The sequence below is a fragment of the Bison bison genome, unplaced genomic scaffold (assembly GCF_000754665.1).
Source record: "Bison bison bison isolate TAMUID 2011002044 unplaced genomic scaffold, Bison_UMD1.0 scf7180017864252, whole genome shotgun sequence".
In the NCBI taxonomy this organism is placed as follows: domain Eukaryota; kingdom Metazoa; phylum Chordata; class Mammalia; order Artiodactyla; family Bovidae; genus Bison; species Bison bison.
In genome coordinates, this window is record NW_011494824.1 from 1,176,278 (window position 1) to 1,191,764 (window position 15,487).

At 36.9% G+C, this 15,487-nt stretch overlaps 1 protein-coding gene across 4 annotated transcripts in view; it reads right to left on the reverse strand.

Moving 5' to 3' along the window:
- Positions 1–15,487, reverse strand: part of COL4A3BP (collagen, type IV, alpha 3 (Goodpasture antigen) binding protein) — a 131,707-nt gene that overhangs the window by 87,162 nt on the left and 29,058 nt on the right. For all 4 annotated transcript variants that reach the window (XM_010847604.1, XM_010847601.1, XM_010847603.1 and 1 more), the window contains one exon: positions 2,775–2,891. In XM_010847604.1, coding sequence (XP_010845906.1) covers positions 2,775–2,891 — 117 coding nt within the window. The remainder of the gene's footprint in view (positions 1–2,774; positions 2,892–15,487) is intronic.

The following is a 15,487-nucleotide window of genomic DNA, read 5'->3' on the forward strand; positions in this document are numbered from 1 at the left end:
GGCAGTAGCTAGAAAATAAAGTACCTGAAGTATAATAATGCAATGATTAGTACCTGGTGAACCTCAAAATAAACAATACCTCCTATCCTCATCAAGATACCTTAACAATTTGATTTGATTCTGAATATCAATCTAAGAATGCTTGCTTAAATAGTAAAATTACCAAGTTTAGGTTCCACATTAATATTTTTTAGTGATTTTGAAGCATGAATCCGAAAACATCTCACTATCTTCCTGCTCCTGGTCTATGGGAAGAAAAAAAAAAGAGAGGAAACTTTTCTGGTTATGTTTGATGATAGCTTTTGAATTTTCTCCTTCCCATGTCGGTTTAATAACTCAATTTATTTTTAGAATTCAAATTCAGTTTAAATCTTCACTGATATGTTAATTGGTACATATCATTTTACATTAAAATTTAACAAATATTAATAAGAATAACAATGATTTTTCCTTCCTTGTTTATGAATAAACTATATTTAGAAATAAGAAAAGAAAGTTTATATACTGTATCTAGAACCTTGCTGCTGAATCTAAGAAATTAAATTTACCAAAACTCTGTTACCCAGAGTAAGTCACAATGTTCTGATGGAGACTTAAAGATCCTATCTATCCATTATTCAAAGGTGCAAAGAAATCAATGATATAGAAGAAATATATGCTTTATGCATCATTCTTCATACAAAGAGAAGAAACAAAATGACAACCTGCAAAGATTCCTGAACCAGCTTCACTATGAAGAATGAACAAAATCAAATATGCTTATTTAAAACAGAAAAAAACTAGTGCTGTAATCTAAATCAACTAAGCCAACAAACATCATCTCAGTTAAAAATACCGAAATTAGTTTTAATAATGCCTTTAATCATTATTAAGAGGGCTAGCCCTGACAACTACACAAAGCAGACCACTCTCTTTAAATGCACATTTAGCAACTCTCATTGAATGTAGAACTCTTTATCCATAAAAAACATGGTATAATTTCAGTCAATTTGTGACTTCAAAACTGTTTCTTTTCCCACTATGTCATAAATGGGAAAAAACATCAGCCATTCTGGTAAGTAACCTTACATATATTATTTCATGTCTTCCTTTAAACACATTAAGAAGAGATGACAGCAAGGTCACATACGTCATGCATGGCAGAGTCTGCAGTGTCAGAATTCAGGTTAGCCCCGTTCCAAAGTACTGAGATTTTAGAATTCTAGCTTGTCTCACTTTTATTTATTTGCTTTAATTTTTACTTAACTATAGTTGGTTTATAACACTGTGTCAGTTCAGGTATACGGCTTCACATCCTTCTCCATTATAGGCTATTACAAATTACTGAATATAGATCCCTGTACTACACAATAAATCCCTGTTGTTTATCATATATATAGTGGTGTGTGTATGTTAATCCCATACTCCTAATTTGTCCTTCCCCCTTCTGTTTCCCCTTTAGGAGTCACAAGTTGTTTCCTGCACCTATGAATCTGAGTCTGTGTTTTGTATTACTAAATAAGTTCATTTGTATCTTCTTCTTAGATTTCACATATAAGTGATATCACACAATACTTGTCTTCCTCTATCTGACTTTCTTCACTTAGTGTGATAATCTCTAGGTCCATCCATGTTGCTGGAAATGGCAGTATTTCATTCTTTTTTGGCTGAGTAATATTCCATTGTTTACATATACCACATCTTCTTTATCCATTCATCTACTGATAGACATTTAGTTTGTTGCTTCCATGTCTACTGGGTCATCTTTTCTTTAAATAATACAAAACTGTTTACCATTTTTACACCATTTCCTGAGGTAATAATATCAAGGTAACTAAGATTCACAAAATGCTTTAAAGTAATATAATTCTAAAGTTAAAAAAAGGACAAAAGGAAAGCATGAAAGCCAGATTTCCTTAGGCTGGGAAAATTTATAATGAAGAAATAAACCTAATGCACGATCAATATCAAGAAGAAAGTGCCTGCAGTACCCCAGGCCTGACCGGTTTTTCTTGTTGTGTGTATGTGTGTACATGTTTTGTGTCTGTTAAATAACCAAAACAGGTGTTTCAGCTACAACTCTGTGAAACCCAAATGAACAAGTACAGACAAGTATATGAACAAATTCAGTTTTCTTAAGTCACAATCAGGAATGGCATGGTGAATTTGTAACTTTCCCTATTCCTTGTTTTACCACGAAATACTGAATTAGCTAATAATAGAGATTTTAAAAAAATATTTCTTTAGTCTATATACCAATTATTCATACAGAAGTCAAAAACTAGCTTTAAATATCAAGACTATGACTTATACACGTATTTAAGAAAGACTTTTTCAAAGTTTATTAAAAACTTTATATTTACCAAAATTTAACAATTTACAAATGATTATACTAAGGATTTACCCAAATGGTTACAAATAACAATAAAAATTAACACTGACGCTTTCAACATTAGGATTTTACAATCTGATGTTATTCCAAGAATTCTTTTACCCAGATGATATAAAAGGCATTCATTATGAAGCAAACTCTAAATAAAAAACAAATTTATATACAAGGGCATATTTTGCTTTAATCATCAATTTAAAATATTTATCATGGCAATCCCTTAGTATAATTCAAATGTTAGAAACAAAATCATTTCAAAAATTTACACCTGTATTGCTTTATTTTACAACCCAAAACATTATGTTCAACTATTCAGTACACATGTACAGATCAAGATTCTTTTAGAGGTGTTTACCATGAGTCTCTTGCCTAAGTCTCTTTAGATAGGTAAACACTAGAGACCCACCTTGTGCTGTTCAATGGCATCTATCCACTGCTGTCTGTGATCTGGATCTTGAGCACGAAGATACCAAACACTATCATTTACACTAATATCAAATCGGCATTCATCAAAATCATGAGGCTGTGGAAGAAAAAGGGAGAAAAGGAAAAGCAAAGGTAATTATATTCTTAGAAGTGTTATACTCCACAGAAAAAACATGAACATACCCATTCTGCCCGGTGAGAGACTCTTGTTATTCTTTTTGTACTCAAATAACTTTTTGAAGATATTTCAGATAAAGAGCACAGCAAGGGTATAATTACCAAAAACCATGCTCATTCACTATTTCTACAAATGAACTGACACATGAACTACAGACATGTTTTTAAAAAAGAGGTAAAATATTTTCCATCAAATGCTTTGAATCAGTGTAAAGTAGTGGGAAAACATCTATTTCTGCTTTATTGACTATGTCAAAGCCTTTGACTATGTGGATCACAATAAACTGTGGAAAATTCTGAAAGAGATGGGAATACCAGACCACCTGACCTGCCTCTTGAGAAACCTATATGCAGGTCAAGAAGCAACATTTAGAACTGGACATTGAACAACAGACTAGTTCCAAATAGGAAAAGGAGTATGTCTAGGCTGTATATTGTCACCCTGCTTATTTAACTTATATGCAGAGTACGTCATGAGAATTGCTGGGCTGGAAGAAGCACAAGCTGGAATCAAGACTGCCAGGAGAAATATCAATAACCTCAGATATGCAGATGACACTACCGTTATGGCAAAAAGTGAAGAGGAGCTAAAAGCCTCTTGATGAAAGTGAAAGTGAAAAAGCTGGCTTAAAGCTCAACATTCAGATCATGGCATCTGGTCCCATCACTTCATGGGAAATGGGGAAACAGTGGAAACAGTGTCAGACTTTATTTTTGGGGGCTCCAAAATCACTACAGATGGTGACTGCAGCCAGGAAATTAAAAGACGCTTACTCCTTGGAAGAAAAGTTATGACCAACCTAGATAGCATATTCAAAAGCAGAGACATTACTTTGTCAACAAAGGTCCGTCTAGTCAAGGCTATGGTTTTTCCTGTGGTCATGTATGGATGTGAGAGTTGGACTGTGAAGAAAGCTGAGTGCCAAAGAATTGATGCTTTTGAACTGTGGTGTTGGAGAAGACTCTTGAGGGTCCCTTGGACTGCAAGGAGATCCAACTAGTCCATTCTGAAGGAGATCAGCCCTGGGATTTCCTTGGAAGGAATGATGCTAAAGCTGAAACTCCAGTACTGTGGCCTCTTCATGCAAAGAGCTGACTCATTGGAAAAGACTCTGATGCTGGGAAGGATTGGGGGCAGGAGGAGAAGGGGAGGACAGAGGATGAGATGGCTGGATGGCATCACTGACTCGATGGATGTGAGTCTGAGTGAACTCCGGGAGTTGGTGATGGACAGGGAGGCCTGGCGTGCTGCAATTCATGGGGTCGCAAATAGTCGGACACGACTGAGTGACTGAACTGAACTGAAAGTAGTGGGAATATCACTGAAAGCACAATTTTAAAAAGGGCAAAAGTAAGTTTTACTAAAGACATTTACTGATATTTTTCTGCTTTCATTATTCAAAAGTAAATTCTCATCATCAACAGTCTTTCATTAAATTTGATAAGTAAGATATTTTTATATTCTATCAAAAAATAACATTAACATCCTTCGAAATATCTCAAATTAACTTCTAGGCTTTTTTACATCTTTTAATAGCCAGGAGAGTCTCTAATGAAAAGCAAAAGTAAAATGAACACTACATCAGATCTATGTTAGAGGAAACTGCCTTCATCAAAATGTAAGCAATTAGTGCAAATGTAAAATATCTGGTTCAGTGTTTCACATTCTTCAAAACAATATATAAAATAAATATTTTATATACTTGTTTTTCTCTCAATGAATGAGTTCAAATATGACAGGATCATATCACAAATACAACCTCTTCTTCTACTGGATAAAGTACAATGTCCTCTTCTGTAAACTAGCTTAGCCTTAGAGGAAAGAGACTCCTCCCTGGTCTATATAGTAATAAACTTACTAGCTGAATGCAATCTACATATTGTGTTTATTCTCTCCCACCTTTAACAGTATCAATCTTTTATCTCCTTATCAGTTTATTCAACAAAAACAATATAAGCTAATTCCACAATGTTCTTTAGCCTATGAAACAATTTCTCTTTTAATATTAAGACAACTAATTCATGGCTCTGGCTAAAAGATAAAAGTTAAAGCTCTGAGTCACTATGTGCTGGGCATCGCAGGGAGGGAGTGCATGCTGGAAAGAAGAGACAGGAAGGGAAGGGACAAGACAGTGCACACCCTGCTTCAGTCACTATGAATATGGAAATACGCAAAAGACAACTTTAACACTCAAAAATATGACTGTAAACTTAACTGAAAGCTAAATATTCATAAATCTTAAGAATGAAGTCCAGTCATTAAGAAAAGCTTCTTGGAGGAAGGAACGCATATGTACTATCTGAAAAACTAAGTAAATAATTTATCTGATCAGTCTATTGTTGTAAATAAACAGCCCAGAGGTTTTTAAACTTTTACTATGAGATATAATCATTATTATATTTCTAGTGACTATTCTTAAAAAGGATTTATATTTCATAGTGTTCAATATTTTCATTAAAGCTTTAGAAAATAAAAAGGTAATATATATATACAGTCATTGCTTATTTTTTGCTGGGGACTGTTTCAAGGACTCCTTTGGACACCAAAATTTCAGATGCCTAAGTCCGACACATAAAACAGCTCAGTACAACTAGCTCTCCTTATCTGCAGACCCTGAGTTAGTGGATATGGGGGTCACCTATTGTTCAAAATTTACTAGTTTCCCCAGCCAATTCTTTTTCCAGCTTTCATATCTTCAAAATTTCCTTATAATCTTCCAAAGAGTCCCATGCCACATTTTAAATATTTCTAAAAACAGAAACTTGCCATTAAGTTTTCTCTGGGTGTGAATGACTTAATAAAACCTGAAATCAACGTAAGTAAACTTTGCCAAATTACTGAATCTGTTAAGTATATCAACTATGTTTTCTTTTCCCTATGTTTCAAAGTTTCAATATATGGAGAACTTTAAGCTTTTAATAGATAAAAATGTTATACACAGGAATGAATAAAATGATACTCTGCAAATCTAGAATTAAAGAATTTGAAAACTTCATTGAATGTCACATTTATATGAGATGCAGTATCTCAATATCCACTCAAAGAGATGGAGCTGACAGAACGTGTACACAAAGTAGCCATTTCTACCATCAGCAGTCTGAGGGATAGGTGACACAGAAGGGGGTCTACCAATTTTCAGGTGGCAGTATGTAAACGACACAGAAGTTTTGAATCCCTAAAAAGTCAAGATGTGCAGGAAGCGGCTAAAGAAATGACAGATTTGTTAAGAGGTGTGTTTAGGAGGGTAAATCAAAGTCTAGACAAAAAGTTTACACCATGTCTCAACACATACACACTCAAACACACAATACAACAGTCTCCCTTTATCTAAGAGAAATACATCCCAAGACCCCCAGTGGATGCCTGAAACTGTAGGTAGTACCAAATCCTACAGAGAGAACTGGCCTGTGAACAACAACAGGATTAGGGGTCTGGTGCTGCAGAAAGCCTGAGTGTCTTACAGTCATTCCTCTGCATCTGGGGTCACCATCCTCGAATTCAACCACTCCTGGATTGGGCAGTACTGTAGGTATTATACACTACTGAAAAATCCTGAGTGTAAGTGGATGTGTGGGGTTCAAACCTGTGTTGTTCAAGGGTCAACCGCCCTATGTGTTTTCCTATACAGGTATTAAGGAGCAGGTAGTATACACAGCATGGATATGGACAAAGGAACAAGCCATGGCCCACCAGGGACAGAGCAGCCTGCATGACATCTCATTATGCTGCTCAAAACAATGTGCCATTTAAAATTTATCAACTGTTTATTTCTGCAATTTTCCACTTAACACTTTCAGATCTTAAAGGTAACTAAAACTGCAGAAATCGAAACTGCTAATGGGTTGGAAGGAACTACTGTGGATAGTTAGACTTTAATTCAAAGAAAACTAATCTTATCTTTACTTAGAATTCCATTGTGGATATTTTATTCATCATGCTGCTGTTGCTGCTGCTAAGTCACTTCAGTCGTGTCCGACTCCATGCGACCCCATAGACGGCAGCCCACCAGGCTCCCCCGTCCCTGGGATTCTCCAGGCAAGAACACTGGAGTGGGTTGCCATTTCCTTCTCCAATGCAGGAAAGTGAAAAGTGAAAGTGAAGTCATGGATTACTCTAAAAAAACACATCAAAATACTATTTATCTTGATTACTGAGTTTTTTGATGCTATCTTAAATTTTACAACTTAAGTTAGTCCCTCATTGGTCTTATCCTAGTTGTAGCCCTGACAGATGATTAGAAGAAAACCAATAAAGGATAAAGAACAAAATTAGATGAAAAAATACAAGAGGTGGTAGATGTAAGAGATGACATGAGCTACCTTCAGAAAAAAAATAACTAAAAAATCTAAAGAAGAGATAAAGCAGCAAGCAATGAAAAGTAAGCTAAAAGAGCTAAGAAAAAAGAAATGAGTTGAAACCACATCAGAAGCAGCAATAAAAAGCAAATAAGTCTGTTTTCTAAACAGACTTGAGAAAAATACAAAGTGAAAGAAATATAATGAGTGAACAAAGGAGGTTAAGCAAATGATTTAACTGGTGTTTTAAAAGAGGAAAATGCAACAAATGTAACAAAAAATTCAAAGACACTATCTTCTCTTCTTTTTTTAATCTTTTGGCGCCACCAGGCAGGCATGTGGGATCTCTGGCCCTAAGGATCTTAGTTTTCTGACCAGGGATCAAACCTGCATCCCCTGCATTGGCAGCACAGAGTCTTGACACTGAACCACCAGGGAAGTCCTGATACTATATTTAAATGAAATGTTCAATCACAGATCCAAATGACATATTATACCCAGGAAAAATGGTCGCAGGAAATAAACTCAATGTGAAGGCTTATTTTGTGAAATCAATTTAAGAAAGAAGAAAACGATTCTCAAGCTTTTTCCATTGTCACCCCTACTCCAAGAAAAAACAAATTCTCCTTAGAGAGATCAAACAGTAAGAACTAAGATTTTGTCCAGTTCATTTTTCTTGGAGGCCACATTAGATATTGTAAATACCTAAGATTATTTCACTTTCCCAAAAACCAAGTATAGGGGCCCACTGAGAATGAGAACGCACATGCTAGGGAAGAAAGCCAACAACATAAAGGAAAACGTAGATGGGCCTCATCCTTTACCATGTCAACATTCACTGTCAACAACAGATACACCAAAAGGTGAAATGGCATTTGTATCTACTCTTGGTCTGCCTTATTTGTTCTTAGGGCTGCTGTAACCAAAAAACCCAGCATACACTGGGTAGCCTTAAAAAAATTTTTTTTTATTATTATTTTTTTGTTTACTTTACAATATTGCATTGGTTTTGCCATACATCAACATGCATCTGCCACAGAAAAACACCAATATAGTATACTAATGCATATATATGGAATTTAGAAAGATGGTAATGACAACCCTATATGAGAGATAGTAAAAGAGACACAGATGTGTAGAACAGTCTTTTGGACTCTGTGGGAGAGTGAGGGGGGGATGATTTGGGAGAATGGCATTAAAACATGTATAATATCATATAAGAAACGAATCGCCAGTACAGGTTCGATGGGTAGCTTTTTTGATTGTTTTATTAGTGAAGTTTTACAATCTACCTACGCGGCGTGTGCTGCATGCTCAGTCGCTAAGTCGCATTTGACTCTTTGCGACCCAATGGACTGATGCCCGCCAAGTTCCTCTGTCAACACTGGACAGGGTTGCCATTTTCCTCCTCCAGGGGATCTTCCCAACCTAGGGGTGGAACCCATGTCTCCTGCACTGGCAGGCAGATTCTTTACCTCTGAGCCCTGGAAGCCCCCAAGGTAGCTTTAACAACAGAAATTTCTCTCAGTTCTGGAGGTATGAGCACGGGAGGGCGCTCAGGGAGGGCCTTCTTTCTGGTTTGCCGATGGCTGCCGTCTAGGTTTGTCCTCATGTGGAGGACAGAGAGCGCTTGGGTTTCTTCATCCTCTCATAAGGGTACCAGTGTCACCATGGGGGCTGTACTTACATGACCTCAACTAAATCCAAATTCCTCCCAAAGGCCCCACTTCCAAATTACCATCACAGTGAGAATTAAGGCTTTAACACATACCACAGCATCCATTATCTATCAAAATACCCTTTACAAGAAAAGAGGCGTATATCCACAAAGAAAAAGAAGGAAAACAGCTGCCAACAAAATTTAAAGCTGGAATGTGATAACTGACATTAACAGGCCTGAATATGCTGAAAAATAAATATATACAAGGAAAAAGACAAAAAAAAAGCCAATTTGTTTTGGAGGCATCAAGTAGCACTAAAGGTAAAGGCATGGGAAGAGCTGAAAACAAAACTAATCAAGAGTCATTAAAAAGTGGAACCAGACCCCCTGGAACCTCATTTGCCTATCCCACTGTGCAGTAACATTAGAGGCCCCACCTCTCAGAGAGTTGGTACCAGACAGGTGTAGGAAGAAGGGACATTCCTATAAACAAGGAAAGGTGAAAAAGCAGATAAGGGAAAGTGTTCATATTAAAGGATTCTTTCCCTTACTTGGTTCCCAAAAGTTCTGTACCCATACTTGTTCCTTCTATCTCCTTCTGCCTGTAAGGAAGATTCATCTGCAAGAAAACTAAGTAATCCGAGAGAAAAGACATATAGTAATAATACTTAGTTAGGGGTTTCATAACTGGACACTAAATCAGTATGAAAGTTCTAAACCACAAAGATATAGAAAAATTACCTTTCAGAACTGGAAGATATGCTTTATCCAAAATGGAGAAGTAACCAAGAGAAGTAAGAAGCAATGGAGACCCAGGAAAAGAAGCAGCAAAGGGACTTCCCAGGAAGACATTAAGGAAAATGCCCACAGCAGAGTTATGTAGAAGATGGAAAAGTCTAGATTAGAACAGTATGACAGGATGATTTAGAAGGAATTTCTCTAGTGGGAGGAAAAGTAGAATAAAAAGATTAACTAAAAAAGTTAAACTCAGTGGAGAGGGTGTAGGAAGATTTCCCTAGAAATTCAAAGAAAGCCAACCAAATTTTAATAAAGTTTACTGACATATAATTAATATATAATAAACTATCCATTTAAAGGTACAATTCAATGGTATTTTCACTTGTATATAACCCATGAAATCAATACCATATCAGGACAGAAATGTTTTCATTTCTGTAGCCCCCAAAGGACTTATCCTGCCTGCAGAACATCTATTCCTTTGTCACCAGCTTCCAGAAACCAAGGATCTTCTTCCTTTCACTGTATATTGGTGTTCACTTTTTCTAAATTTATATAAATGTAATCAGATAGTAAATACTGTTTTTAGTATAACTATCTTGAGATTTACTCATTCTGCTGTGTCTTATTGATAACTTATTCTTCCTATTGCTGGGAAGAGTTTAATAATGCTGGATATAACATATTTTACTTATTCATACCTGCGGTTGGTCAAAAGTTCATGTCTTGTAAGGATACAAATTTTACTTCTTTTGACTTAGAAATGGGCTGACTCATAAAACAGATAAACAGTCAACTTTAAAGAACTGATGAAAGTAGCTGCAGCCATTTTACATTCTCACTGGCAGTCTTATCACATCTACTTACTCCACATCCCTGCTTGATTTACGTATAGGATTCTATTCTGTTCCCCTGATCTATAATGTCTATTCTTACTCCAATAACAGTATTTTAATTACTGTTGCTTAACAGCAAATCTTGAAATCATGTAGTATTATGTCCTCAAACTAAGCTCTTTTTTTAAAAACCTGCTTTGGCTAGTCTAGGTAGTTTGCATTAGAAATTGTAGTAACAAGGGCATTAATATCTTAGATTTTTTATAGATTATTATGTTAAGATGTGATACTGTAACAATGCTGAGCCTTCTAATCTATGGACATAATCTCTCTCCATTTAGGTCTTCTTTATCTTGACAATCTCACACAGTTTGCAGGTAACAGTGTCCAAAGTATAGTATACAATGTTAGACTGATTCCTGAAGTAATTTTTTTATGCTACTGTGTATGGAATTGTTTTAAAAATTCAAGTAGTGTTTACTAAGAGTTCGCACACCACAAATGGAAAGATCCTGCCTGCCTCAATGAAAATCAAAGATCCTACATGCCATAACCAAGATGCAGCACAGCCAAACAAATAAGTATTTTTAAAAAGTCAGTTTGCTTAGTGTATATGATAGTACATTTTTTAACTGTATATTAACCTTATATTCTACGGGGTTCCCTTGTGGCTCAGCTGGTAAAGAACCCACCTGCAATGCAGAAGACCTGGGTTCGATCCCTGGGTTGAGAAGATCTCCTGGAGAAGGCAAAGGCTACCCACTCCAGTATTGTGGCCTGGAGAATTCCATGGACTGTCCATGGGGTCACAAAGAGTCGGACACGACTAAGCAAGTTTCATTTATATTCTACAATCTTGCAAAATTTACTTAGTAGTTCTCAAAACTGTTTACCTAATAAATTTGAAGGAATAAAGAACAACGTCGAGTTTCCCTGATAGCTCAGTTGGTAAAGAATCCACCTGCAATGCAGGAGACTCCAATTCAATTCCTGGGTAGGGAAGATCCCCTGGAGAAGGGATAGGCTACCAGTATTCTTGGGCTTCCCTTGTGGCTCAGCTGGTAAAGAATCCACCTGCAATGAGGGAGATCTGGGTTTGATCCCTGGGTTGGGAAGATCCCCTGGAGAAGGGAAAGGCTACCCACTTCAGTACTCTGACCTGGAGAATTCCAAAGACTGTATAGTTCATGGGTCGCAAAGAGTCAGATACGACTGAGCGACGTTCATTTTCACTTTCAGAGCACGATGTCACCTGCAAACGGCTTTACTTTAGCCTCTCTGATATGTATGTCTTTTTATATTTTTTTTCCCTTGCCTTACTGAAATGACCAGGATGTCCAGAACAATGTTAAACAGAAGTGGTAAGGGCAGAATCTTTGGCCTATACCTAATCTTAGGGGAAAGGCATAGTATTTCACCATTAAGCTTGATGTCAGTTGTGTGTTTTTGTGGATGCTTTCATTCAGTTCAGTTCAGTTCAGTCGCTCAGTCGTGTCCGACTCTTTGCGACCCCATGAATCACAGCACGCCAGGCCTCCCTGTCCATCACCAACTCCCGGAGTTCACTCAGACTCACGTCCATCGAGTCAGTGATGCCATCCAGCCATCTCATTCTCTGTCGTCCCCTTCTCCTGCCCCCAATCCCTCCCAGCATCAGAGTCTTTTCCAATGAGTCAACTCTTTGCATGAGGTGGCCAAAGTACTGGAGTTTCAGCTTTAGCATCATTCCTTCCAAGGAAATACCAAGGCTGATCACTGGTTGGATCCCCTTGCAGTCTAAGAGACTCTCAAGAGTATTCTCCAACACCACAGTTCAAAAGCATCAATTCTTGGGCACTCAGCTTTCTTCACAGTCCAACTCTCACATCCATACATGACCAGTGGAAAAACCATAGCCTTGACTAGACGGACCTTTGTTGTCAAAGTAATGTCTCTGCTTTTCAATATGCTATCTAGGTTGGTCATAACTTTCCTTCCAAGGAGTAAGCATCTTTTAATTTCATGGCTGCATTAGGTTGATGTTATTTCTAGTTCTCTAAGAATTTTTATTTTCAATACTAAGTAGTATTGAATTTTGTCAAACACTTCTTTTTTACTTGTCTGCCTTTACTGAAATGTTACAAATTTTTCTCTTTAATTTGTTAATACAGTGAATTAAAACGACTGATTTAATAAAATTATATTAACCTTGCATTTCTGGGATAAACAACACTTAGTCCTTTTTATGTACTATTGGACTTGATTTGCTAATATTTTGCAAAGGAATACAGTGTTTATGTCTACCAGAGATACCAAGCTGTAATTTTGTATTCTTGCAATTTGTCTGATAGGCCTAGGTGTCATGGTTATACTGCCCACATAATGTGTGTTGTAAAGAGTCTGTGTAAGATTGGGATTATTTCATTGAATATATGAAAGAATACGGTGGTGAAATCCTATGGGTGTGTTTTCTTGGTTAGGCAGGAATTTAAAAATTCAATGTTTTAGACATTGCTTTATTTACATTTTTAGTATCTTAAAAGCAGTAAGAGGGGAAAATATAACCCTGTGCTGTGCTTAGTCTTTCGGTTGTGTCTGACTCTGAGATCCCGTGGACTGTAGCCCACCAGGCTCCCCTGTCCATGGGGACTCTCCAGGCAAGAATACTGGAGTGGGCTGCCATGCCCTTCTCCAGGAAATATAACCTTATTATTTACCCATATATTTATTTTCTCTATGCTCTTCATTAGCGCCTAAAGATCTGACTTTGCCTCTGGTATATTTCCCTTCAGCAAGAAAAACTTCCTTTAGCATTTCTTGTTAAGGCAGGCCCATCCACAACAAGTTCTCTTAATTTTCCTTCATCTGAAAACATCTTTATTTCATTTTTGAAGGATAATTTTCATTGAATACAGAATTCTGAATGGAAAGTTTTTTGTCTTTGAGCCTCTACGGTTTCTAATGAGAAGTGTATGGTAACTTGAATCACTGTCCCCCAATATGTATGGTATTTCTCTATGGCTACTTGCAGCATTTTTTTACCTTTGGTTTTTACAGTTTGACTATGATTACTATGATTATCCTGTTATGTGTCTGTTAAGTTTGGGGAATCTGTAAATTTATATTTTTCACCAAATTTGCTAAGATTTTACCATAAGTTCTTCAGTTTTTTTTTTTCCCTTTTTCCTCTCCTGAGACTTCTAAAGGCCATTTAATTAGAAATTGCCTCAGAGATCCCTGACATTCTGTTCATTTAAAAACAAACACAAAATCCTAAACATCTGTTATTAAGAATGACTTCTTTTGCTCTAAATTCAAAATCTTGATTTTCTGTCATCTTCATCTGCTACAAATCCTATACAGTGAATGTTTTTCATTTCAGATGGCATTCCTTTCAGTCCTATTGGTTCTTTTATACGTATTCTTTGTCTCTTCTGAAACTACCTTTTATTCATTATAAGCGTATTCTCTTTTACCTAAAAAAATTATAAATAATTATAATTTACCTCAAATTATTATAAAAATAATTTTACTTTAAAACCTTCGTCAGATAATTCCGATATCTTTAACTTCGCATTTATTCATGTCTTTGCCCTTGAGAATGTATTTCAATTTCCTGGCTCTTTGTATGTTGAGGGAGTTTATCTTGGACATTGGGAATGTTAGGTTGTGAATTCTGGATTCTATCGTATTATTCTGAAAAATACTATTTTGTTTCAGTGGGCAAAAATTTTTGCAGGCCAATTCTTTTGTGTGTTTAATGGGCAGCATCTAGGACCTTAGTTCAGAAGGTTTTGGTCTGGCCTGTACATACACTGCTGAGGATCAAGTACAAATCTGCGCAGAGAGTTAAACTCAGAATCTGGGGTTCTTCTTCTCTGGCTCTTTTTTTTTTTTTCTGGATTATTCATTAACTGGACCCCTCCTGGTTCTTACAGCTAAAAAGATGGCAGTTTTCTTTAAAGGAGTTTTAACATCCCCAAGTCTCTGCCACAGTACCAGTGACTCAGGTAACACCCCAGACTGCTTTCCATCTGTCTCATGCGTGCATGGCTCAGGAGTCAGCCAGAGACTTGGGGAGAGTTTATACACACAATTTTGAGTTCCCCTTCTTTGGCTTCTCATTTGCAGGATTCCCTCATTCTCCAGCAGCCCCAGATAGCAATAAAGAAGGCAGAAAAAACTTGTGCTTTTGTCTACTGCTCCCCATTAGTATCTATCCAGCAGAGATTGTTAGCCCTGGCAATGGCAGTCAGCTCCAGTTTCCATACTCATTTAGAATTCCCCGAACCAGACTCGGTGAAGTATAAGGGGTGGGGGAAGACAGGCTAAGCACCATGCTTATTTGTGCCACAGAACTACAGAAAGAATAAAAGAATGAGAATCAGTAATTTGAAGCTACAGACAGACTGATTAAAAGAAACAGTCTGCCTAGACAACAGCTCTAAAAATAGCCAAACTACCACTCCAGCAGAAGATTAGAGTTTTCTATTTGGGTATGTTGAACTACAGGAACCCCTAAACTAATAGCTATCAAGGAAGGCTGAAGAAAGGGTTCAATATTTAAAAGAGGAAGACAAAGTCTACAGTGAGTAATAAGACCCCACTCCCACCACAAGATTCCACCTCCAAAGCAGTCAAGCAGTCCGTCAAGGCTGTGTACTGTCACCTGCTCATTCAACTTCTGTGCAGAGGACATCATGAGAATTATTGGACTGGATGAAGCACAAGCTGGAGTCAAGATTGCTGGGAGAAATATCAATAACCTCAAATACGCAGCTGACACCATCCTTATGGCAGAAAGTGAAGAACTAAAGAGCCTCTTAATGAAAGTGAAAGAGGATAGTGAAAAAGTTGGCTTAAAACTCAGCCTTCAGAAAATTAAGATCATGGCATCTGGTCCCATCACTTCATGGCAAATAGATGGGGAAACAGTGGAAACAGTGACAGACTTTATTTTGGGGGGCTCCAAAATCACTGCAGATGGTGAATGCAGCCATGAAATTA